Source organism: Neofelis nebulosa, chromosome 6 (genome assembly GCF_028018385.1).
Source record: "Neofelis nebulosa isolate mNeoNeb1 chromosome 6, mNeoNeb1.pri, whole genome shotgun sequence".
In the NCBI taxonomy this organism is placed as follows: Eukaryota; Metazoa; Chordata; class Mammalia; order Carnivora; family Felidae; genus Neofelis; species Neofelis nebulosa.
Genome location: NC_080787.1, coordinates 40,012,859 through 40,039,009, shown reverse-complemented (window position 1 = coordinate 40,039,009; position 26,151 = coordinate 40,012,859). Strand labels below are relative to the sequence as shown.

Genomic DNA, 26,151 nt, shown 5'->3' with positions numbered 1-26,151 from the left:
GAGGCCTGGAAATGTATGACTGAGAGCTCAATGCCTCCCTTATCATTTCATTTGTGGAGACCTAAAAATATTACCCTCCTCAGTTCCTAACATAGTACTGACATACAACAACATAATGTGAACAGAATGTGATCAACATAAAATCAATTAATGAAAGTAGATATGGCAATACATTCTGGTAAATTATAATCTACTCCTTTCTGCCTAAACTACCTATTAATGTAATATCAATACCATGTGTATACAGTTGGCAATCATATACATATAATCTTTAGTGACAGCACCTACCCTTATTGAAGACCTATTATGTGAGCTTTATGCATAGTATTTCTCACATCAAACCTACGAGACAGATTCATTATCCATTTTACAGATGAAGAACAAATTTTGAGAGGTTAACTTATTTATTCAGAATCACATTTTGTAAATGGTCAGGCTAGGATCTGACACCTGATTTGCTTCTAGAACTCACACTTTTATTATTATTTTTTTAAGTAGTCTTCACACCCTGATCTCATGACCCTGAGATCAAGACCCGAGTTGAGATCAAGATTCAGACACTTAATTGACTCACCCAGGCACCCTGTAGAACTTACATTTTCAAACTACTTCACAATATGCTATGTTTCAAAATCTTGTGTTTCTCTATCTCCATAATTCATCAATGATATGCTTTTCCACAGTCTGGCTGGGAGTATAAGTAATTACAATAAAATGCAATACCCAGTGACGTTATATTGCAGAAAACAACAATGGCTTTAGCATCTCAAAGATCTGTGTTCAACAAAGTGGCAGTAAACAGGGGGAGGTGGGTGGGGCAATGAGTGAAAACAGGTGGTGGGAATTAGAGTACACCTAGCATGGTGGGCACTGAGTGATGTACACATTTGCTGAGTCACTATATTGTAAATCTGAAACTAAAATAATACTGGATGTCAACTATACTGGAATTAAATTTTAAAACTTAATAAAAAAAAAGATCCATGTTCAAGTCCTGACTCTTACTAGTAATATTACCACCCCAGGAAATATACTTAACTTTCTGAGTGCCCATTTATGTCATCTATAAAGGAGGAGTAATTATCTTCCAGAACTGTTCTGAAGATGAAATGGGTATGTATGTAAAGCATATTGAATGGTACCTGGTAATGTAGTAAGCATGCAATGAACACTGTTATTATGTTTGGATATATGAAGCAGAACAGAGGAAACAGATATGCCTAGAAAATGAAGCACACAAGTACATGATATTCAGGAAGGGTTCCTGCTAGTTTCAGTGTCTAAGCTGAGCATGAGCCTCCTTCCTAAGTCTCTGAGGATGACTCAAGGTACTTGAGGCCCATTCCCTGACTACCTCAACATGTTAGTAGTCCCAATGGTAAAGTCTGCCCTGAGATCAAAGACTGAAAGGAAAGAAGAAAGACTAAAGTGTAGTGTGCATGTGAAGTGCTGAGATGAAAGGGCTCTGAGTGTTTCCAAGCTTCTGGCTGAAGTGGGTAGGAAGCTGGCTCTCTGACTTCTTACTGGCTGGTCGGGATGGCCTGTCTTACCCCATGACACAGCTCACTTCTATCTTAACCACGAACTACTGAGGGGAGCTTGGGTGCTGGGCACAGAAAGGATGAGAGCATGCCAGGACTATCTCACACCTTGCCTCAATACTAGGAGAGTAAATTTAAGTTCCTCAGAGTTCAATGCCTGGATCTTACTCTAAAACTGTGCAAGGACAGGTCTATTTCAGGTTTAACATCAAAACTATGAGCATTTAAAGGGACTGAGGTTTCAGTTTAACTTTGTACACAGAAATAGTTTGTGCTATTTCTACTGGGGAAAAAGACTTTGTGACCTTTAGAAAAACAATATAATTACTTTGACTCCTCCAAATATAATCTTTATTTTAAATAGTAGGCAGCATTATTAGAAAAGGCAAATATTGTTTAAAGTAAATGAAGCTACAGACTAAGGGAGTGATGGACATTACGACTGCTCTTTAGAAAGTTGTAAGATTCATGACTTCATGTCTAATAAAAATGTCACAGATGCACAAAGATGTTTTTGGGATTCAATGCATCTAAAAAGAATGACTTCAGCATACCTCTGGCTTTAAGACAAATGGAAAAAAATCTTCTGAAACTATTAGGATACTACAATTATCAAGTTAAAACGCTGATTATCTGCACCACAACTTCTTTCACCTTCCACCTCCATCTAAACAATGTTTTTTTTTTTTCAGTAGGTCCAAGACAGACAAATTAGACACATGCCAGAAACTAGGCAATTACTTGTATTTTCTGTATGTTTCATGTCTTAATAGTATTCTTCAGATATTAGGAAGTAGGTAAATTTTCATGTCCATCCTTCTTGGTTCTAGCTGCCAGCATTAACTCATTCTGACTTCTAAGAGCACCACTGTGACCCCCTGTTCACTCCACTGCCACTCCCAGAACTTAGCACATAATAAATATATCACCTTCACAACTGATGTAAGAAATTAGAGAATGCCCTGGCAAAGACACCATGTTTAAACCAGTAACTAATTTCTGTGAAGAATCCAGATAAGAATGAATCCAGATAAGAATGAATCCAGATAAGAATGATGTACGTACCTGTACCACAGGATCTTTTGGTTGGTGTGATTAACGAGACATGAGCTGTGTCTGTGCATGGCCCACCTAGAAACAGAAAGGCAGGCACATCAGTCAGGACATATCTTCTACATGCCCAAAGTTGCTATCCTGGATAAAGAGAAACCTAAAAAGGCAGGGATCAACCTGCAAATATGCATGAAGAGGGGCAGTAGGAAAGATGGTGGTGGTAGCGGAAGGCTAATTTCTAAGGACCTAATTTTAGCTCAGCAGTTTAGACTACAGGTCCATAGTCTTTCTAAATTACAACATGCTTTTCATAAAAAATTATTGAGTTCCATAATGTTCAGAAGTTAAGGATATAATTTTAACTAGAATTCTGATGCAGGTGAGAGAAAATTACCCAAAAGTTTGGGAAGATGAGTTTTTCCACAAAGCAATAAGCAGGAGCACTCCCTCTTAAGTTGATCTCGGCAGTCACCCTACCTTTAAATTTATTGTATTTAATAAATGGGCAATAAATTGCCCATAGCCTTAAAGAGGGAGAACACCCAAAGGAACAAAACACTGCTTTACAGAAGAAATAAGGATCATTTTAATATATAAAGAGAGCATTACTGAACAAGGAAGAATATCTAGTTTAATTATAAGACTATGATAGAAAGAGGGGCTTTTATGGAATCTTGTGAGCCCAGAGATCTAGTAGATAGACATAATTCAAGAGTATGCAAGAGATATAGTCAGTTTATATACTGGGTGAAGGCTTGAAAAGCAGTAATTTCATTCTGCACAATCAGGACCATCAATAAATTCTTAAGTTGATATTGATATATATACACCAACACTCCCATACTGGAGACCACACCCTACCTTCTGAAAAAGGAAGTTACTGTATAAACATGAATACTAGTGGTTCTTGACATACCCTAGGAAGGGCAGTGGTGGTGATCATAAAGGAGTAAAACAGGCAAATGTTACACTATTCTGAAAAGGTTCCTCAGGTGATGATGACTAGCAAAGGGATACATGGTTTCTTGGCATAGCTGTAAGCCAATAATGACAAGACTTCTTATCACTGAAGTTACCCACTGAAAAGGAAGGAAAGGTGAAAGAGCTCTGAGGTGAATGAGTTCATGCCACCAACATCCATAGGTTTAGGGACCTGGAGATCCCACGTAAGAAGTTCATCATTAGTTCCACCCTTTCCTACCCCAACGCCATAAGAGCAGCAAACCTTACCGGGTGTAAGACAACACAGAGGGGAAACAGAAGGGAGGAAAAACCAAGCAGGTGTACTGTTAATGTCAAACAGGTCTTAGTAAGTCCTACTATTTGTCACCACATGGGTTAGTCTCATGCTCAAGGAGTTTATACTCCTGTTAGGAAGACAAAATTTGTGTAAAGAAAAAACAATACATGACAGCAAAAAAGAGCTGAATGGGAAATGATCAAGTACCAAACACTATGGAACAAATAATAAATGCTAAATGTAATCAGGAAGAATGATATCTATCACTGGCCAGCATCACCTGGAAATACATCTCAAGAATTTGAAAATGAAGGACTGAAAATTAGAAAGGCCAAAAAAGCAAGACATTTCAGTTAAAATTTTTTCTACAAACATCACAAACTAGAGAAAGCTCAACATGCTAAAATTCCAGAGTCCAAATGGGCAACTGTGACATGACAAATAGGCAACATGAAGAGAAAACGGGCTGCCGGAAAACAGATACAGATCCCACATCCATAAGAACCCTCTTGACACTGGCTTCTATAGTTCCATAAATAAGTTAGCTTTTTCCTCCACATGAGGTTTTTGATTTTAGTTTTGTTTTTTGTTGTTGTTGTTAATCGAAGCATTTTGATTTCTGGGAAATGATAGGCTGTTACAGAAGACTCCATTTAAAGTCCTGCAGCTACTCCCTACTTGCTCAGTAATCCTGGGTAAGTTTAATAAAAAACATGGACGTCATAAATTGCCCATAAGCCACAGTGTTGATGAGATCATCTGTACAAAAAGACTTCATAAACTATATAAAGCTTTATATTATGTATCATCACTTTCTCTTCCACCAGATTTTACGCTCCCAAGAGCCAAGACCTACTTTGTCATCTACTCTTGGGTCATGACAATGTCAACAGTGGGCAATTAATAGTGTTTATTAAGTGACCACTGCAAGCTGCTTGATGAAATCGGGAGAGTGCATTTTTTTTAAAGCTTTTTTTAGGGGCGCCTGGGTGGCGCAGTCAGTTAAGCGTCCGACTTCAGCCAGGTCATGATCTCGCGGTCTGTGAGTTCGAGCCCCGCGTCAGGCTCTGGGCTGATGGCTCGGAGCCTGGGGCCTGTTTCCGATTCTGTGTCTCCCTCTCTCTCTGCCCCTCCCCCGTTCATGCTCTGTCTCTCTCTGTCTCAAAAATAAATAAAAAACGTTGAAAAAAATAAATAAATAAATAAATAAATAAATAAATAAATAAATAAATAAAGCTTTTTTTAAATTGAGGTATTAGATAAAGAAAATACTAGGGGCGCCTGGGTGGCGCAGTCGGTTAAGCGTCCGACTTCAGCCAGGTCACGATCTCGCGGTCCGTGAGTTTGAGCCCCGCGTCAGGCTCTGGGCTGATGGCTCGGAGCCTGGAGCCTGCTTCGGATTCTGTGTCTCCCTCTCTCTCTGCCCCTCCCCCGTTCATGCTCTGTCTCTCTCTGTCCCAAAAAAATAAAAAAAATAAAAAAATAAAAAAAAAAAAACATTGAAAAAAAAGAAAATACTAGAATGAAGCACGTAAATCTTAAATAGACACAGTGAAGGGTTTTAACATATATATATATATGTTATATATATATATGTTATATATATATATGTTATATATATATATGTTTTATATATATATGTTTTATATATATATATATGTGTGTGTATATATATATATATATATATATATATATATATATATTTGCATAACAACTATCAGATAAATATACTAGAACATTTTCAGAATCCAGAAAGTTCAAAGGAGCATTTTCAAGATACAGATTCCCAGACCCAGACTCTGGAAATTTTGATGCAAAAGGTTCGGGTGGGCACAGGAAGCAATTTTAGTGCACATTTTAAAACCAGCTGAACACAATGTAAATATTAACAACCCAGTCAGTTCTAATCTCTGATAACATTTTCTTTAACTCCCAGCTCAATATCTGGCCAAGATCACAGAGTACCCACAACATCGCAAGCTGCACAGAGCACAAGAGTCAATAACAACCTAACTAATGGAATACTTTTTTAAAAGGATACAACATAATTCATCCAGTAAAATTATGAGAGAAGGGAGAAATTGGTCACATCAAGACCCCTACAGAAATTTAGCTGGGACTCATGACTTAACACTCCCATGTTTACAAATGTAATCTTTACCTCAATCTGTAGATTGAGAGCTGATCCTTTTTAAAATTCCTAATGAATGAATTTCTGTAGGCTTTGGCAAATACGCAAATAACTTTAAGGCTACCTAGCATATCTCAACATGCATCATCATGAAAGTGTTCTCCAGAGAGCTTGTTAAACTAACAACCCAATCCAATGTATTCACTACATTATAGTAAACTACAAATAGAACCATAGTTGAGCCAAAACAAATTGACAGCATGAGTAACTGGCAGTGATAATATATCCCAGCTTTGATAATTGGACAATATTATAAACAGAAAGCCTGGAATTAAGTTTGGTCTGGCAGACTATAACCTATGAAACTCTTTAAAATCCAAAACAGATGCATATGAGCACCACACATATATTCTACACTAATTGTGCTGTCATACAAAATTCCTTTACTCTCACATAAAAGGAAGAGTCACAGGAGATATTATCTACCTTTACACACCTCAACTTATGATGGGGTTACGTCCCAAAAACCCATCATAAATTGAAAATCCTAAGTTGGAAATGCATTTAATACACCTAACCTACTGAATATTCTAGTTAGCCTAGCTTGTTTCTTAAATGTGCTCAGAACACCTACATTAACCTACAGCTGGGCAAAATCATCTAACACAGAGCCTATTTTATACTAAAATATTAAATACCCTGTCTAATTTATTGAATAGTGTACTGAAGGTGAAAATGGTTGTATGGGTACAAAATGGGTCTAAGTGTATTGGTTGTGGACCCCTGTGATGGTGAGGCTGGGGGCTGTGCTCATTGCAGCTGCCCAGCATCACAAAAGGGTACTGTAGCATGTATTATTAGCCGAGGAAAAGATCAAAATTCAAAATTCGAGTATGGTTTCTATTGAATGCCTATGACTTTTGCACTATCGTAAAGTCTAAAAATCATCCTAAGCTGAACCATGTTAGGTCAGCGACCACATGTAATTCCAAATCAACTCTGTTAAAATGAATACAGAAAATTAAGGACCACTCAAGGGGAATCTTTTCAAGTTTTTGTCCACAACAATAAAAATATAACATGGGTGCCATGTGGTTATAGCAAACAAAACAATTTTGAGAGCTGATGGTGAGGGTCAAAGTCAGGGCACCTGTTCATCAAATAATGGAGTTGGCTTTTCTTTACTGGGCTTTCTAATGCCTGAGGGAAAGGCAGCATATGGTCAAGTCATTGTAAATCCTGCTCTTATTTTTGGCCCTACCTCCTCTCCGTTCCAAGCAGCAGGGTAGACAGAGCTAATAACTGAAAAGCAAGGTGAGGAAGCCTCTTCACGACTGGGTTCTATAAGTGAATATAACGTGTGTGTATGTGCATGTGTGTTATGTGTTGAGTGGGATCATGGTTAGGAAAAGAAATGTATTTCAAAGCACAGCATGATTCACACCATTACTGTCTAGTCTACAATAGTGGCAATTGAGTTCAGAAAAATAAGTTTTGGGTTTTTGAATATGAAAAAAAACAAACACCATAGTTAAAGTTCCTTGTTTAATAACAGGCTCTCTGCAAATTCTGAACCAGATGATATCAAGATTAACCAACCTAAACTAACTTTTAGACAGTCACTGAGAGTACTTTTTTGCTTTCTTTTGCTAAGACATATTAAATATCTGTTTTTTCAAATCTCTTCACTATCTGCTGATATTTAATAACAGACTATAATTTTGCATTTGATATTACATCCAGAGGACTTTTTACTAAGTTTCAATAATTTAGAGTCTGGAACTTCAAGTAAATAATGTTTGTGGTAGCTTGTGGTTTGTGACCCCAAGTCTGAACACACTATTTTGTCTTCTAGGGGATGTTTCTATTCTTGTGTTAAAGGTGTCCTACGTAACGCAGCACTATATGGATTGCATTTGCAATTTCACATGAGAGGCATGAAATACAATTCTTCGGCTATATTCCCAACAAGAGATCTTTATACTGTTTCTAATAAGGTAGTGGATTTTCTTAGAGAAGCAGTACTAACTTCAGTCCTGTACAGTTGAAGGGTCAAATCTGCATACTAACTTCACTGTAACTTGCAAAACCAGAAGGACTGAATGAAGGTATCCCATTAATCATCAACATTCAAATTTCAAACTGAAGTAGAACTCTTAAATTTTCTGTCAGATTCCTATAGAGTTACTGAGTATGTCAAAAAAACCTCTGAGCTACCTATGTAGTAGTCAATCTCAGACTGGTTGAAGTCTGTGACTCAAGGAGGAAGCAGAGAACACAGGCTTAGAGGCAGCTGTGTTTAGGATTGCAATCATCTTAGGCACTCTAAATCTAAGGCTGAATACAGAAAAATAGTATTTCTCCTTAACCCTGAAAATAGAGATGAACAATCTACCCAGAAAGGTTTTGTTAAAACAGCTGTGATGACTGGTTATTTTTGGCTTCTGGATCCACTAGCCCTCATTGGCTGCAGGTATACCATGTGTTAAAGCACATCAATTAGGAAAAATGGACTGTCAAGGAGTCAGTCAGCTAAAAATTGCCAGAAGCCCAATAATGAAACAAATATTCTACTATCAGCTTTTCATGGTAACTGCAAAACATTAATACACAAAAATAGCCATTCCTTTTGCAAATTTATAACACTTCAATATTCTTGCTTAATTAACATGACATTTACATAACAGTATCTAATTAATTTCCAACTAAAGGCACTATGGGCTAATTAGAAATGCATCATCCTTTTTTAACCAGCTTGTCAATTCCACTCTATCATAATCTGCACATTGTTTACCTTGCAGCATCTCACTTTCCTAGGCTCAGTGTTCAAAAGGTGATCTCTGACAACAGATTCAAGAGCTACAATTCTCCTCACTCTCAAGAGATTTATAGTATCTTATCAAGAGTTTTTTGATGAGACAACTCAAAGGAAAAAAAAAGGAAAAAACAAAAAGCCTATGCAACAGAGATAGAGAAATAAACTCTACATTGTCTCCTGATGTGGCTATATTAAGAATGTAAAACTATCTTTTAAAAATATTCAAAGAATCTAGATTTCTTTTGCAATAAGATATTCCTTCTCTAAAAAGCCTTCAATACACACAGACACTTAAAACAGTAAATGGTAAGAAATGACCAGTAAGAAATGAATATCAAGGACAGATCAGAATGCATAAGAAAATAAGTCATCTCCCCTTCAGAAAAAAGTCAACTTCACCCTAAACCTGCAATTCATGAATTGTTTTAATCAGAAAGAACACACCTAATCTATCTACATAATTGAGTTTGAAAAGCACCATCGATTAAAAACAAGGATACATAAAGATATAATGAACGGAAATCTAAGTATACAGAAAATCTTCAGCACAGATAATAGCCCTCCCATTTCTCCAAATGAAACTTTCAAACTAAACCATTTACAAAGCTTATTACAGAATCTAAGTGTTAATCTCTCAGTCAGAAGTTCTAATCCTAACTTCCTGCATGATCTCTCACACCATTTAGATCTAAATTAGGGATTCATGAGAAGGGGATTTTCAAAGTGGGTCACAAGTTGCCATTGGTAGATATCTATTCTGCTTATAAAGGGCTTCTCAACAAAATTTCATTACCATTCTACCCCTGCTCCCCTAAATAAGTATCATGCTGGGCAGCTCTGCAAATGTTAGTGTATGTTTGTGTGTGAGTATGCTTATTAGCCTATTTGTCCAATAGAAATAAAATTAAAAATCCTCCCATACCACCTTCCCCAGGGAACAGCACTACAAGCAAAATGAAATCAGTATGCTTTCATTCACCTAGTACTGATGGACTCTTACAGGAGTTAAAGTGGACATCCCTGCTGGGGCCAGGGAATGTGTTTTGGAAGAAATACTCTCATGACCCAGCAATGGCCTTAAATGGAATGAGCCTCAAGGGCAAGGGTAAAGTCTGACTCATTTTAGTAATCTCGCACGTTAGGTTTTCAAAAATGTATTTTCCACCGCTAAATGAAAATGACCCAGGCCAAAAGCAATTACTGAACATACATAACTATTCAGAAGGAAAATGGAACAATTTTAAAAATAGTTGATTTTCACCGTATTTACATGTTGATATAGCACAACAGTTCTCATTTTAGTCTTGGGAACTTTTTACACTTAAAAATTATTAAGGACACTAAAGAGCTTCTGGTTATATGGGGCATATCTACTGATATGTACCTGATCTGAAATCAAAACCGAAAAAATTTAAAAACACAGCTTCACTTAAAATTCACAAAATAATTACGTGTCAACATAAAAACATACTGTTTTAGAAAAAGCAATTACACATTTTGAGAAAATTATGAAGAGTTGTCTTAAAGGAAGACATCTGAATTTTCATATCTACATTCAATTTTAAATGAAGGATATCACGAAAAACCACCCTTCACACAGATACACAGTGGGAAAGGAAGCACCTTATAGTGCCCTGAGTCGATCTTGGGGACTTTATAGGTCCTTGGGCCACACTTTGAGAAGGACTGGTATAGAACAAAAAAATGAATCTAAAGGTTAATATAATTTCCAATTTCTCCATACTTTCCTCACATGTCAATTGGTTTATTCTGGTCTTGCAGAGACCAACTGGATGCACTAGTAGTAATAACAGTAAAACACTGAGCTCATTCTCAACAAAATGTTCAATATTTAAGCAAATACAGAAAGGCAAGGGGGTAGCAGAATAAACTCTATGGTCATAATTTCAACCAGGACATTTTGTTTCTGCTACTTATATACTAAGAGTAAAAACGTGTTTCAAGGAATTCAAAAAATTCTGAGCAATTAAACGTTTGATTTCAGTTTTTCAGATGTGATCTCTCAGAACCCCTTATGATCAGAACAGAGCTTCCAATACATTAGGAAACTGACAAACATCCAACATCACATCCAAATGTGATAAAGTCCAATAGCAATTAACATTGAAATTCTAAGATACCACCATCTTAGGGATCAAAACTAGAACCCTTTTGGGGCACCTGGGTGGCTCAGTAGTTAAGCATCTGACTTCGGCTCAGGTCATGATCTTGCTGTCTGGGAGTCCAAGCCTGGCTGTCAACTGTGCTGACAGCTCAGAGTCTGGAGCCCAGTTCAGACTCTGTGTCTCCCCCTCTCTCTCTGACCCTCCCCAGCTTGCACTCTCTGTCTCAAAAATAAACAAACATGGAAACACACACACACACACACACACACACACACACACACACAAACACACACACCAAAAACTAGAACCCTTTTTTGAGAGGTCCAAATATCACCTAGCTAAAAGTTCTATTTTTAGATACTTCTTTCTCTGTGATAAAACTTATTTAATATGGATATGAAATCAGGAGCTGTCACTTCTTCAATTTAGGCTTCAGTTCTAACTCTTTACAGGCATAACTAACGCCCAACACAGATTTCTGTATTTGCATTTTACCATCAACATGAGCATGAATCTCATAACACTAATGGAGAAACCACTCAGCATTATAAGAGCTTTTATTTTTGACATCATAGTTCAGCTACCAAAGATGCTCTCCTAAATCTTGGCCTACGTCAGCAACTGAAAGGCTGCAATGCCCTCCTCAGAAAGAAGTTACTTGTGCATGTTCTTTGTAAGACACTTTAGATAAAATGGAAAAAGACATTATTTAGGCCACAGATACGCCCTGTGGACATTTAAAAAGAATTCTGAATGCAGGTGCCTTCTTCCTTGGCCTTTGGTGAACCTCTCCTATACGTAGCTGCACACTGCTGACAATGTGTTCACAGTGACATTGGTTGTAAGGTACCTGCGTCCAACCTCCTTGTTCTACAGAAGCAAACGCTAGCAGGTCTTACCAATGGGACCTCTCTTTGCAAAAACAGAGGCACAATTTGAATTATGTAGAGAAGGGTTTATACTGATATTTTGAAATTTAAAAACTTCCTCGCAAAGATGGCATCCTGTTTTTATTAAACCAAAAAATTGTCCTTTTGATAGATCAAAAAGTGAAATGGTTTATGAAATTACAGACCACGTGAATATAAAACATAAAGTATATATGTAGTCACTTTTTGGCACTGGCAGCTTTGAATTTTAAGAGAGAAGTTCACAAACACAATTAAAATATAAAGTTAAAATAACCACTTTTAACACATCCAAATAGATAGCCCTATTAGAATACGATTTTTTCAGCCAAACGCTTCTGTCATAATAAAACTTAGATTTAGTTTCAAATTGACACTGTCACCCATTACTTGTATCAACGCAAAATAAAAATATGACAATTGCAAAGGGCTAAAGCTGTGTGAAATGTAATTGTTCACTGTGACCTTTACTTTCACAGCAAAGTACAGAATACTTCACTTAATAAGAACATAAAACAAAAATCTGCATTTGCAAAGAGGGGGGCAGTGATAATGTTGCTTCAAAACCTAGTCTGAATATCAGTAACTGTATAATCTCATAGGTGCCTGAGGAAATCTTTATGGGAAATAAACCTTTCAGATTTGTAGACTTCTTAAGGGAGCCTGAAAAATGAGTATTTAAAATCTGCTAGTCTTCTGTATGGCAAAGGGGAATCCTAAAGGGGGAAATTGAAGTGATAAAAGAAATACTTAGAAGCAAAAACTGTTACTTCACAAGCAAGTGGCTATTTACATAGTTAAAAAAAAAAAAAAGACAGTCTTCCATTATTCCAAATCTCTGGTGGATAAAAGAAATTAACTGTCACTACAACAAGGCAACCAAATTTCAAAATTTGGTAGGGAAACTGCCTTTTCGAGGTGCTTCATCTTGGGGTTACTGAATGGCACAGTCACAGAAAATAATAAAAGAACATTAAATAGCTGTTTCAAATCAGGTTCAGGCAATAACACACTTCTCTTTAATGTGCCAAAACACATGAGTTTTCCAAAAGTTAAGAATTAGAAAACTTTTCTAAGTATTTAAATTAGTAAGCATTTACTAAGTACTGCCTTGCCAAGCACTATGCTGGGTGCTCTGGGGAAAAGCAAAGCAACATATAATAAAGCCTTCGCTAATTCTGGACTTACCCTCTAAGTTGGTACAAGGAGATGACATTATTTTGTCAAAAAGATAACCAAAACAATATGCGATTAGATGTTACAGGTAGGAAGTGGAGGAATTCCTTGGAGGAAGCAATTAGTGTTGATAAAATGGTTTTGAGATGGCTTCCACAAGCACGAATAAAAATGGTTAAGACAAGTGCCAGGGCATCTTCTGAGGACACCAAGGGTCTAGCATGGTTCAGAGCTGAACATCACTGCTGAAATGGGTAGCCTGGTCAGATACAATCAATGAGTGTCCAGATTACAGTGGAGGATGCCTGATACAAAATTAAGAATCTAAATGACCAGACAGATGATGATAAGCCAACTAAAGAATTTCCTTTCTTGTTTAACATGATATCAATGGGAGGTTCTTGTGACAAACTTAAGGACTAGGACAAGAGTAGAAGATATGGCTGTAATGCTGTAAAAACACAATGGTGGCAGTGACAACTTTCCAGACCTTTAACATCTCTCCATTAACTAGAAGATCATAAACAAAGAAATTAGGTAATATAACCAATATCAGTGAAATTAAGAATAAGACTTAGTTTGGGGCGCCTGGGTGGCGCAGTCGGTTAAGCGTCCGACTTCGGCCAGGTCACGATCTCGCGGTCCGTGAGTTCGAGCCCTGCGTCGGGCTCTGGGCTGATGGCTCGGAGCCTGGAGCCTGTTTCCGATTCTGTGTCTCCCTCTCTCTCTGCCCCTCCCCCGTTCATGCTCTGTCTCTCTCTGTCCCAAAAATAAATAAAAAACGTTGAAAAAAAAAAAAAAAAGAATAAGACTTAGTTTGTGTACTTGGTATAATATATACTCTAAAGCTAATAAATGAGTGGTGCCTGGGTGGCTCAGTCAGTTAAGTATCCAACTTTGGCTCAGGTCATCATCTCAAGGCTCATGAGTTCAAGCCTTGCTTTGGGCTCACTGCTGTCAGCACAGAGCCTGCTTCGGATCCTCTATCCCCCTCTCTCTTCCCCTCCCCGGCCTCAAAATTAAACAAACATTTAAAAAATATTAAAAAGTAAAGTTAATAAATGAAAGTTATGCATTTCAAGAAATTTAGAAGAATAGATGAAATGGATGTTTTTATTAATATCAAACTTGACTTTAAATAAGGTAGAAAATATGAAAAGTCCAATATCAGATATCAGGCCAATCAGCTTTATGAATAAGTTTTCCAGCTTTCAAAGAATAGACACGTTACATAATGTGAGAACATAATACAAAAACCTGCTTAGAGCACAGGAAAAGATGAACAGCTTTCTATGAGATTAATGTAACTGATGCCAGAACTAGACAGGAATAGCATGCCCACAATAATATAAATACACATATATATAAAATTAACTTACTTGTTAAAAAGGTGTAAAATTTAAAATAAAATTAGCATTTTGAACCCAGCAGTATACTGAAAGAACTAGTAGAGTTTAATTCAGGGAATGCAAAGATAGTTTAATGCTGGAAATCCATTAAATTAAGAGATTACATATTAAAGGAGAAATCCATTTGATCATCTCCAAAGATGCCCCCACCAAAGGTATTTTATAAAATTCAACACTCCTCTCTGACTTAAAAATAAAAAGTTAGCAAGCTATAAATAAAAGAATTTCCTTCAACTGATAAATAATAGCTACAAAAACAAAAACAAAAACCCCACCACAAATACTAAACCATGAAATGCTACTAGAAGTAGTCCTATTAGAGTTAGAAATGAGAAAAAGAAAAATATACAAAGCTGGAAGGGAGACAATCTTGTAAGAAATGTTTAAGATTTACAAGAAGAAACAATAGGTGTTTACTCAAAAATATATAAGATCTGAATAAATGAAGACAAACAATATTACTATGAGAAGGCCCAATAGTGTATTAAATGTCAATTATTTCCAAATAAATCTACGTATTCCATATAATCCTAATCAGAATCACACTGTAATTGTTAATACAGCTTGACAAGCTGACTATAAATTCATCAAGAAAATACAAAAGAATAGCTAATTTAGAAAAAATAAAATAAACTAAAGCGGACTAGCTCTACCAGACATCATTACATACCACAAAGATATATTCCAGTTTTAGGAATATACAAGTAGACAACTGGAATAAAATAAAAGAGCCTAAAAACAGATCTGTGTTTATATAATATTAATGGAATTACAAACCAGGCCTATTTAATAAATGGTTTTGAGATCACTGGTTCTCCATTCAGAAAAATTATAAAGGTAAATCCCTATACTCCTATCATATACAAAATGAATTCCAGATGGATTCAAGAGCTAAATATAGAAAAAGATAAATTATAAAAGTATTAAAATACATTAAAAAATATTTTTATAACCCTGTAGCAAAGAAAGCCTTCTAAGAAAGACACAACCCTAGAAGACAAAAGACCAAGACTTAACTTTAAAAAACCTGTAAATTTTCAACTAAAATTTCAGGCACCCAAATCAAAATTAAAAGCCAAGTGACATACTAGAAGAAAACATTTGCAAGATACATAACAAAGACTTATGAGTTCCCACAAATCAGTAAGGAAAAGAGTTAATAAAAAAAATAAATAAGCAAAGAATAGAGATAGGCAAATCACTGGAGGCATGAACAGTTAACAAATGTGCAGCAGTGCTCAATCTCAGTATCAGGAGATGTCAGGGGAATGCAAATTAAAATGAGCTATTCTTTTGCCTACTGTCTCCTCCCCCCAGAACACCTAACAACGGTAAAAGTACGGGAAACACTCTCAAACACCATTCTCAGGGGTATATTTGATAATGTCATTTTGGAAATTAATTTGGGCCATGTATATCAAAAGTTAAAATATATATATACATATTCTGATTCCTTAGTTCCTCCTCCATGTATTCATCATGGAAAAATGACACATGCACCATTAGTCATGTACAAAAATGTCTACTTCATATGGCTTATAGAGAAATGTTAGAAAGTCTCAAAAAAAGAGAAGATAATAAAAATATGAAATACTATGCAGCAGTTTAAAAAGAAGTAGGCAGATCTTTATGTATTGATCTGACAAGATCTCTAAAATATACTGTTAAATGGAAGAACAAGTTATAAACAATAAATGGAATATGCACTCATTTGAATAAAAGTGAAGAAAATTGGGGAACCTGGGTGGCTCAGTAGGTTGAGCGTTCAACTCTTGATTTCGGCTCAGGTCATGATCTCAGGGTCCTGGGTTTGAACGTTGGGCTCTGTGCTGAGCATAGAGCCTGTTTAAGATATTCTCTCTCTCTCCTTCTCTCTCTGCCCCCTCCCTCCCTCCTTCCCTTTCCCTTTCTCCCTCCATCTGCTCCTCTCCCCTAACTGCATGTTCTCTCTCTTAAAAAAAAAAAAAAGGTTTTTAAAAATGAAGAAAATCTTTATGTATGCCAAAATACATATAACTTGAAAAAGAATGTATAACCCAAAATGAATAAACAATGGTTATCTCTGGAAAAAATGGGAATTTAGCGGGGCTTGGGGGTGGAGATATAAAAGAAGTATTTTCACCTTCTATTCTATATAAACCTGTATGTTTATTGTATATTGTGTATGTTATTGCTTTACTTGTGTACTTAAAAAATAGGATTTACAAATCTTTTAAGAAAAAAAAAGCCATCAAATGAGTAATTTAAAAATCATTGTTTTGCTTTGATTTGGTCTTTATTTTGACTACTTGTTGAAGGTCACATGATCCTATAAAGTGCCTCAACAAGTTTCAACCCAGATAACATTATGGAATAGAAATAATTTGAGTAAGAAAACACTGCTAAACTGCTCAAGTCCCTCTGCTTTTTGACAGGGATTAATTTAATGATTCCATACATTGATTCCTGGTAAATTACAGCCATTCAATTTGATACATCATATAACTGTACATTATCATACTGTACTGCAAAGTATCAATCTTTTTAGTACACAGCCATAATAAAAGCAGAATGCTTTAGAGAATCAGCTCCAGGATAAATAAATGCACTGAAAAAAAAAAATACCTTTAAATTAAAATCAAAAGAGACATTTAAAGTTTGGGCATTCTTCATTATGGGAAAGAATCTTCCACTTCGAGACTATTATATATCAGAAAAGCTCCATCTGTTGTATAATTATCTCTGATAAACGGCCTGATGCTTCGAGCTTCATTAGAGAAAAGGGAAGAGAAAGACACATACAGAAAGAACTGTGAATAAATCTCCCCACCGTATTTCACTTAAAACCAGCCCAGCAGGAATTCATAAAGTATTTTTTTAATAGGTAATATTTTCTAAATGTTCTACTAGAATAAGCCAGCCTGTTTTGCCCAATATCTATCTGGTTTTCTGAAGTAGGCATAGTCCAAAAAAGGGAAAACTAGTTTCGCTGAAAGATTATTAGAAATTTAATTGGTAAAAACAAACAGTCTAACTACTTGGTGGCTGTGATATTCATTTTTCAGGGGACATTAATTTAACCACAGATAAAGAATGTTCTCAAATTTCTATTTTGGGAATCACTGTCATAATTAAAAGAAAATCCAGCCAGCACTTGGAAATGAAGCTTTAATCATTAACAATCTTCATTAACATTCCAGTTAGTATGGTTCTCACTTTTTCTGTATATTTTCTTTTGGCTATAACAAAAGCATCTCTTGGGTGGATGCAGTAGAGAAGAATATGAAAAATCTGGAGTATTATAGATGAAAAAGGCCCAGAGCTGAGTGCTAGTCCTGTCATGTGACTCAAGGCAAATTAGCATGCAAACCTTTTTCTCAGCTGTAGAATAATAGGAAGAATAGCTGCCCTGCCTACGTTGCACATGGTCAGAAAGATCCCAGGAAAATAATGTTTGTTAAAGTGCTCTGCTAAACAGGGGTTAGCAAACTTTTTCTGTAAAGAATCACTGGGTTTTTGTAGCAACTACCCAATTCTGCCATTGTAGTGCAGAAGTAGTCATAGACATAATACATAAATGAATGAGCATGTCATATTCCAATAAAACTTTATCAACACTGAAATTTAAATTTCATATAAGTTTTACATGTTACAAAATATTGTTCTTTTGACTTTTTTCAATCATCTAAAATCATTACAGGCCATACAGAAACATGTGATAGTCTAGATGTGGCCCATGGGCCATATTTTGCCAATTCCTCTTATAAACAATAGTTTTATATATGTGGTGGCTGCTGTTTATTTCTTAGTATGTGCCTCTACAGAGCTTAGGAAAAGTATTCTGTATGAGGTGGGCACTCTCTAACTGCTGGATTAGAATGTCAGAATGTTTGAAAACAAGCCCATTTCTTGCCATCACTCTTTCCTAGGTATGGATTTCAACTGTTTGAGTATCAGTTCTCTTCCTCTCTTGCCTTGAAAGAAACAGACCAGCCAAATCTCCTCCAACACCTCTTTTTCTATCCAGTATGTAGTGGGCCTGCGGAAAAAAAACCAAAACCCAAAACCTAGGTAGGTACGCACATCAGAAGTCTCCTAAACAGGTCTACCTGTGACATGCTCAGGATAACAAGAAAGCTGATTTATAAGACAGAGAAAGAAAAGGACATTTTTTCATCTTTTAAGCCCTATCTGATAAGACCCTGACTTAAGGTGACCAGTCAATATGCCCCCCATTTAAAAATAAAACAACTGGTTCCGGTGTTTTCTATCTACAATCTGACATTATCCTTTCTCCCTTTAAAAGCTGGGTCAAGGGGCGCCTGGGTGGTTCAGCTGGTTGAACATCCAACTCCTGATCTTGGCTCAGGTCATGATCTCACAGTTTGTGAGATTAGGTCCTGCCTACGGCTCTGTGCTGACAGTGTAGAACCTGCTTGGGATTCTCTTTTCCTCTCTCTCTCTCTCTCTACCCTTCCCCCTCTCTCTTGCTCCCATTCTCTCTCAAAATAAACATTAAAAAAAAAAAAGTTGGGTCAAGAAACAGAAGTACAAATCACACTTCATCTCCTCTATGAAAACCCTGGAAATTGGGAAAACAGTGAATAAGTAGCAAAAGCAGAAGAAAGGTTATTTTGCTCTTGTTAAATGTTTATGCAACATTCCTTCCTCTGTAGTTTACATTTGCACGCAATGTCCTTTATACCATAAATCACCACAGAGGCAGGAAGTTATGGTGTGATGCCAGAATCAGGCTACTGTGATCTTGGGTAAGATACTGAACCATCATCCTGTGCCTCCACCTCCACACCTGTGAAACAGATATGGTTACAATCTCTACCATACAGGGTAATTATGAAGATAAAGTAGGTTACTGCAGATAAAGTATTTGGAATAGTGCCTGGTACTTGAGGAGTCCAGAGCTAGCTGTTACCATTGTTATAGCATTTAAATACTGTGACAAGTCCTTTGGTCACTCTTTGAGTTTTGTTTACACTGCTTTTTTAAACAAGTTTCTAATGGCTTAAAAGTTCCACAGACTGTTCTGTAGTCACACAACAAAGGGAGAGGAAGAGGTATGTGAGTGTTCAGACAAAAAACACAAACTTTATCTGGAGCTTTTGGATATCTGTGTTATTTGACATTCAGTCAGGTTTTAAGAAATTCTTCTGGATAAAAATCTGCCCTGCTTCTTTGCTTTACATGCTTGTCAGTAGTTCTTACCCTATCTGCAGTCTTTTTAGAACAGCACTAGTGCACCCAGACTCTCACCACATATATTTCATTTCTTGTCCTATATTCATTTCACAGTGGGAAGTAAAAAAGCAGATATAAATAATACCCATTCTCTTGATTATTACAGACAAATAAAAACTTTCCACAAGTCCTGAAGAATACACTACACTTCCAGTTCTACATAGTAACAGTAGACCCACAATTACTGTATAGTTAACAAAGTACGTAGTACTCGGATCTGCAACACAAACCCATTTCCCAGCAACTCCCACACCCCACATCTCTTTACCTCTATATAAAAGAAGCTACGAAGGGCCAACAGATGAAATTCTGGTCCCTTGAGGTTGCTGAAAGATCAACAGAAGTAATCCCCTTCCTCTGCTCCCTCCACCCTGCTTCTACAGTACAGCTGCAGAAATCTCTAAGGTGCCTATCGATCAGGCTGTCTACTCTCACCTGAGTCTTCACTGCTACTTGGCAACCACCATAATTATCTCATGTTGACTTACAATGCATCTACCCTAACACTTTAACAAACTTCCTTAGTTTCTTCATCCCTATATCCCCCACCCACAAACCAGGCACACATAGTTTTCAATCTTGTTGAGGTAGCAACACCCACCTGAGAAAGCTTTTACAAATAACCTGCTTACTGACCACTGTTCATGCTGCTGCCTCCCTGACACCCCAAATTCTTCTGAACCCATTTGGGAGAATAAGCCAGAATCTCAGGGAGTAGCATATATATTTGAAAAGGTGACCTCCTTGGGGGATAGAGACCTAACCTTACTCATTTCTGTAGCCAGCACTTAACCTAGTACCTCACATATAGTAGGCTCTCAGCAAAGATTGCTAAATGAATATACAAGCCACTGAAAAAGATTATTCAATAGCTTATACTTAGGTAATCAGTCTCAAGATCATCAAAACCAAGTGTCTCTGGTCAGCTGACACTCTCTACAGCATTTTAATGATGAGGCAATAAGCTATTGTGGGTGCTTGCAAACACTTGCTTTGGAGCCAAATTAGTGGGCTGGAACATAAACTATATCGAGAAGCAGAAGCTCTGTAACTTTGGACTGAAGTTACTGAACCTTTCTACTCTTTACCTTCCTCGTCTGTAAATACAAGAGTAATAAAAGCACCTACCTCATAAGATCCTGTGAAAATTAAATATTACTACATGTAAAGAGCTTAGAAGAGTGCTTAGAATACAGCAGACACTTCATAAATGTGACCTTACATTTTCATTATTTTTTAAGTTTATTTATTTTGAGAGAGTGCACATGTGCAAACAGAGGGGAGGGGCAGAGAGAGGGAGAGAGAGAAACCATCTCAAGTAGGCTACATGTGGGGCTCAATCCCACGAACTGTAGACCATGACCTGAGCCCAAATCAAGAGTCTGACGCTTAACTGATTAAGCCATATTTTCACTATTATTATGAAAGACCACATCATAAAGTTGAAATTTGTTCCTTGGCTTCTGTGACCTTACCAATTATCATTCTCCTCTTCTCTGACTTCTTCAGTTTCCTACTCTGTCTTGATTTCACTCTCAAGGTTCTATTCTCACTGCTTTTAATTGCTCTCATCTTTGCCAATCTCATTTAACCATTAAGGCTTCAACTATCATCTCCCAAGTGTTTGAAGCTCACTCTGACTTCCCCTTCTCCTGAGCTCTAACTCAAACTGCCCACTTGAACATGAAAGTCATCATCATATCTCAGATTAGCAAACCTCAATTCCTCATATCTATAAAAACCTGAGAACTACAACAATGAGCCTCATAAGAGTTAGGAAATGAGATTTGTTTCAGAGTTTAACTCAAACACAAAATGGTTCAAAACAGTAATGTCATCAGAGAGAATGGATCTGAAGCTAGTAGAACTAGACATCTTTACTCAGATGGAAGGTATTTATTTATCAAAAGAAAAAACATGGCAGTGTACAATGGCCCAGAATTGCAAGTTATGGAAACACAGGAGGTGTTGTGTCCTAGGGGCTCCAGAGCTCAGGGTGGGTGTAAGCCCAGGCAGAGAAAGGAGAAAAGGGTATGAAGATGTAATCTTGCATTGAATGCAACACCTTCCCTGTATGTAGTTAGAGTGTACCTCACAATCTGCTGGACTCAATTAAATACTGAGGCCATACTTTGCCATTTGCTATATTAAATCCTTGTTTGGTTGGCTTTCCAGAAAGGTCTGCCTCCAGAGAAAATCTTTTAGTCATATGTATAAATTTTTATTTGCAATCTCTGTTACAGGATTTTTCATGATGAATTAACAAAGTAACTTTTGGTTATAATTTGAGTTTCCACATACCTTAATTATAGAGAGACAAAGTGCTGATCTTGCCAACACGAAAATTTCTATTCTCTGTGGTAATTATGTTTCCCATTGTGAATTAACTAATCAAAAGTATGGATTCTGAAGCCAAATGTCTAAATTTGAATGCTGGTTCTAGTTGTTTGTGACCACAGGCAAATTACCTGACCTCTTTGTACCTATTTCCTCATCTGCAGGATAGGGATAATGATAGTATCTACTGTACTGGATTATCATGAAGAATAAGAGAGAAAATATGCAAAACATACAGAACACTATCTTGCACATAAAGTCCTCAATAAATGATAGCTATTATTATCTTCCTCTTGCACACAACTTGGCTGCTCAAGCTGTTTTTTGTGGTCTAATCCTGGTATGTATGAATCCAATCAGGTAAGATCCTGGCCAGCTCCAATCTTTCCCTTAGACAAGGAATTCTTCACCTAAAGGCTACATTGAGCTTAAAAAATTTTTATTCAAAATTGGATAGTATGTATTTTTCTGAGACAAGGAGTCATACCTTTTATCAGTGTTTCTCAATAAGTACATGACACAAATAGATTTTTAATAACAAAATAAAACCCATTGCCTTAACATTACTACTACTATTTTAACGTTTTCTTCTTCCCTCCTCTTAAATGATTTCTACACCTTCCCCTGGGCCTCTATTCAATAAGTTACAATATTCAAAAAATTCTTTCTCTGCAATACTATTCTAGTATAACCCTTCCCATTTTCAGGGTTACTTCTCCAAAAGAACTGTAATAATATTACTTTCTTTGCTCAAAAACATGACTATCATATAACATCCAAATAGCTTAGCTGGGCATTTATGACTTGACCATCATCTACCTTTCCAACCTTGTCCTAGGGGTCACTTGCCAGTATAAAACCCTATGTAGCTTTTCTGCACAGCTCATCCTACTCTGTCTAGAATGTCTTTTCACCATCTGTGTCTATTTCAAGACCACTTTCTCCAGTAAACCAACACCCTTCTTCAAGAGTCACGGTCTTTAATACATAAGAAGAATCATTAAAATGGGCACATAAAACCAGGTATCAGGGTTTATCAACACTGGCATTACTGACATGTCAGGCTGGATAACTCCTTGCTGTGGAGAGCTGTCCTGTGCAGTGTAGGATGTTCAGCTGCAGTGGTGGCGGGGGGTGGGTGGCAAAATTACTCCTGGTTGAGAACCACTGATATAACAAATATATTTAATTTCCTCTAATAAGTAAATTCTCTGAAGACACAGACAATGGTCTTCCTTACTATTATATTCTCAATTTTACCTAGTACACTGGCTTATGATCATTTGTTCTCTGCTTATCTTTCCAAAGTTAGACAGAACACTCTAACCTACCATATTCCAAGGATTTCTATATGCTCATTAACTCTGAAACAGCAAACTTCAACCTGTTATTAAAGCTTTTAAGAGGCAAAAACTGCTATGTCAAAATGTGCCTAAAATTTTCAACACATATGATTATAAGTTGTGTCCTAAAGAAGATGGTTAAAGCATTTAAAAATTTAAGTGGACAATGGACTTCCATATCACATATATAATAACAATAGTATTCTACCATTGAGGACTTATAGAAGAACAGAAACCGCTTCCTACTCTCTTCAAATATCCTATGTTCTATGAAGTTACTATCTCAGTTAATTGCCTAGAAACATTCAAGGCCCAGTTAGTGACATAGGTAAGTTTTCGATCCAAGGTTCCTAAATTAGAAGTTCTCTAGACCAGTGGTTCTCATCAATTAGCACACATTAGGATCCTCTGCAAAGTTAAAAACAAAACAAAGCAAAAAAAAAACAAAAACAAAAAACAAAAAACAAAACAGAAACAGATCCCTGGGCCTCCCTCTAGGTCAATAAAATTAGACTCAGGGAATGGGGCTGAAAACTAAAATTGTTTTTGTTTTTTTTTTTTAAATCTCTAGTGGGTTCTGTTTTGCAGCCAGGATTGAGAACCACTACCCTAGCTAGACTGGTTCGAAACTTCGTACTTGACAGTTAACACAGAAGACTATCTTTTAAAAAAGACCTTAAGCTCTACAGAACAGCTAAGACATATTCTCTTAACTTGTTGAATTGGGCCTACATGTCAAAACTTTATCTTGAATTAGAAAAGCTGCTATCTTGTTTTCTAGACAAGGCATTACCAAGAAGCTCATGATATGATTCTTGGGCTGCTTTCTCTACCACTTCACAGGATCTGGGCACTTACACTCCTCTTTACTTGGTGAAGTTACATTCAGTTCTGTCGGAAGCGGCTGCTGGCTGGGACTAAGAGTTGGCGTGGTTATCGAGGTATTGTTGTTGTCACTGGTGGTCTCTTCAGAAAACAAATCTGATTGGCTGTTACTGGTACTTGGAGCAGAATCATCGTCTGGTTGTTTCTTTTGAAAATCTGAAGAAAAAGAGTGATATAACCAGCTTAATTAAGGAGTTCACAATTTCCTTGGGAATTAGAAGACAATAAAAGTTAGTACAAAAATAAAAATTAAATGACACAGCAGCAATAATACACTTGGTGATAAAAAAAAAAAAAAGGAAGTAAAAAAAACGGATCAAAAACATATACCATATAAGCCCTTCACTGACAGAGGATAACTGGAGTTAAAGCTTTCCGAGGTCCATGTATTGTTCAGAGAAATGGTAGACATACCAATTTTAATGTAAGAGTTTACAAAGCCAAATACAAATTAAAATTTTAGGAGTAATCAGTAGAAGGGAAAAATAAATAAAGAAAAGTTACTCAGGGGCACCTGGGTGGCTCAGTAGGTTGAACGTCCAACTCTTGATTTCAACTCAGGTCACAATCCCAGTGTTGTGGGATTGAGCCCCGTGTCAGCTCTGTGCTGAGCCTAGGGCCTGCTTAAAATTCTCTCCCTCTCACCCTCTGCCCCTCTCCTCAGCTCAAGCTTGCTCTCTAAAATAATAAATAGATAGACAGGTATATAGATAGACACATAGATAAAGAAATTTTAAAAAAGTTATTCAAATCAAGACAGGACAGGTAAAAAGGAAAAAATGAGCACAGAAAAAAAACCAGGGTAAACAGAAAACACATAATAAGATTGTAGAGATAAGTACAAATATATTAGTAATGGTAATAACTGTAAACTGACTAAACTAAGAAAATATTCAGATTGAATAAACAAAATCCTGTTTTATGTAGTTTATGAGACACACTAGAAACATGAACATGAGTATAAAGAAAATTCTAAAGTACATTATAATAATACCAGCAAAGATACATGATTAAAAAGCCAGTTATAGCCACAGTACTATCAGAAAATGTAGACTAAGGCAAAAAAACAAAACAAAAACTAGAGAAAAAAAGAGGATTATAGAATAGTTAAAAAAAAAAAAAGTTTAAAAGCAAAGAATTTACCAGGAAGATAAAACAATTCTAAACCTGTATGTACCTAATAACAAAGCCTCAAAATATATAAAGCAAAAATGATTCTATTTATGGGAACCTGACAAATTTACTATCATAATGGGAAGATTTTAATATATCTGTCTAAGCCAAAATAATTAGTAAAATTAAAGAGGATTAATAAGCATAGACTCATATACTCAACAATAAGATAATAAATTATTTTCAAACATATGAGGAATATTTATAAAAATGGCTATACCTGGCTAAATGCTGATCGCACATTAACCTATAAAGCAGAAGTCTTAACAGATGCCAAAGAATTAGTAAGATAAAAGCATTATTAGCTGATCACTGAGCAAGTAAATCACATTCTGATAAAAAATTCTGTATTTGAAAATTTTTAAATGTTTTATTAAAAATTTAAAGTAAACTCATGGGTCAAATCAGAAATCAGAAAATACTTATAAATAAATGATAAAGATATTACTACTCATCAATATCCAGTAAAGATAAACATGTACATAACATTATACCTCAGTCATTTCACACCTAGATCTATGTCTAACACACATGTACAATGTCAATGCACATGTGTAAGAATGTTAATTATATATTGTTTGCAATACCAAAATGTCAGAAACAACCTGAAGGTCCATAAACCATACTGAATTCATATAAAGGAATAATGTATATTGTGAAAATGACTGCTACACACATCAGCAGGAATGAATCTCAAAATCATAGCGCTGAAAAGAAAAAAACAAGTCACTAAATAACACAGTAAGATTGTGCTTATGTAAACCTTAAAAAGAGTC

At 36.2% G+C, this 26,151-nt stretch overlaps 1 protein-coding gene across 5 annotated transcripts in view; it reads right to left on the bottom strand.

Moving 5' to 3' along the window:
- ZFAND3 (zinc finger AN1-type containing 3) overlaps window positions 1-26,151 on the bottom strand; it is a 330,104-nt gene that overhangs the window by 55,273 nt on the left and 248,680 nt on the right. For 3 of the 5 annotated variants that reach the window (XM_058733790.1, XM_058733792.1, XM_058733791.1), the window contains 2 exons: window positions 24,176-24,358; window positions 2,607-2,672 (listed from right to left, as the gene is read on the bottom strand). In XM_058733790.1, the coding sequence (XP_058589773.1) occupies window positions 2,607-2,672; window positions 24,176-24,358 (249 nt within the window). The remainder of the gene's footprint in view (window positions 1-2,606; window positions 2,673-24,175; window positions 24,359-26,151) is intronic. The other 2 variants (XM_058733793.1, XM_058733794.1) reach the window with 1 other exon arrangement.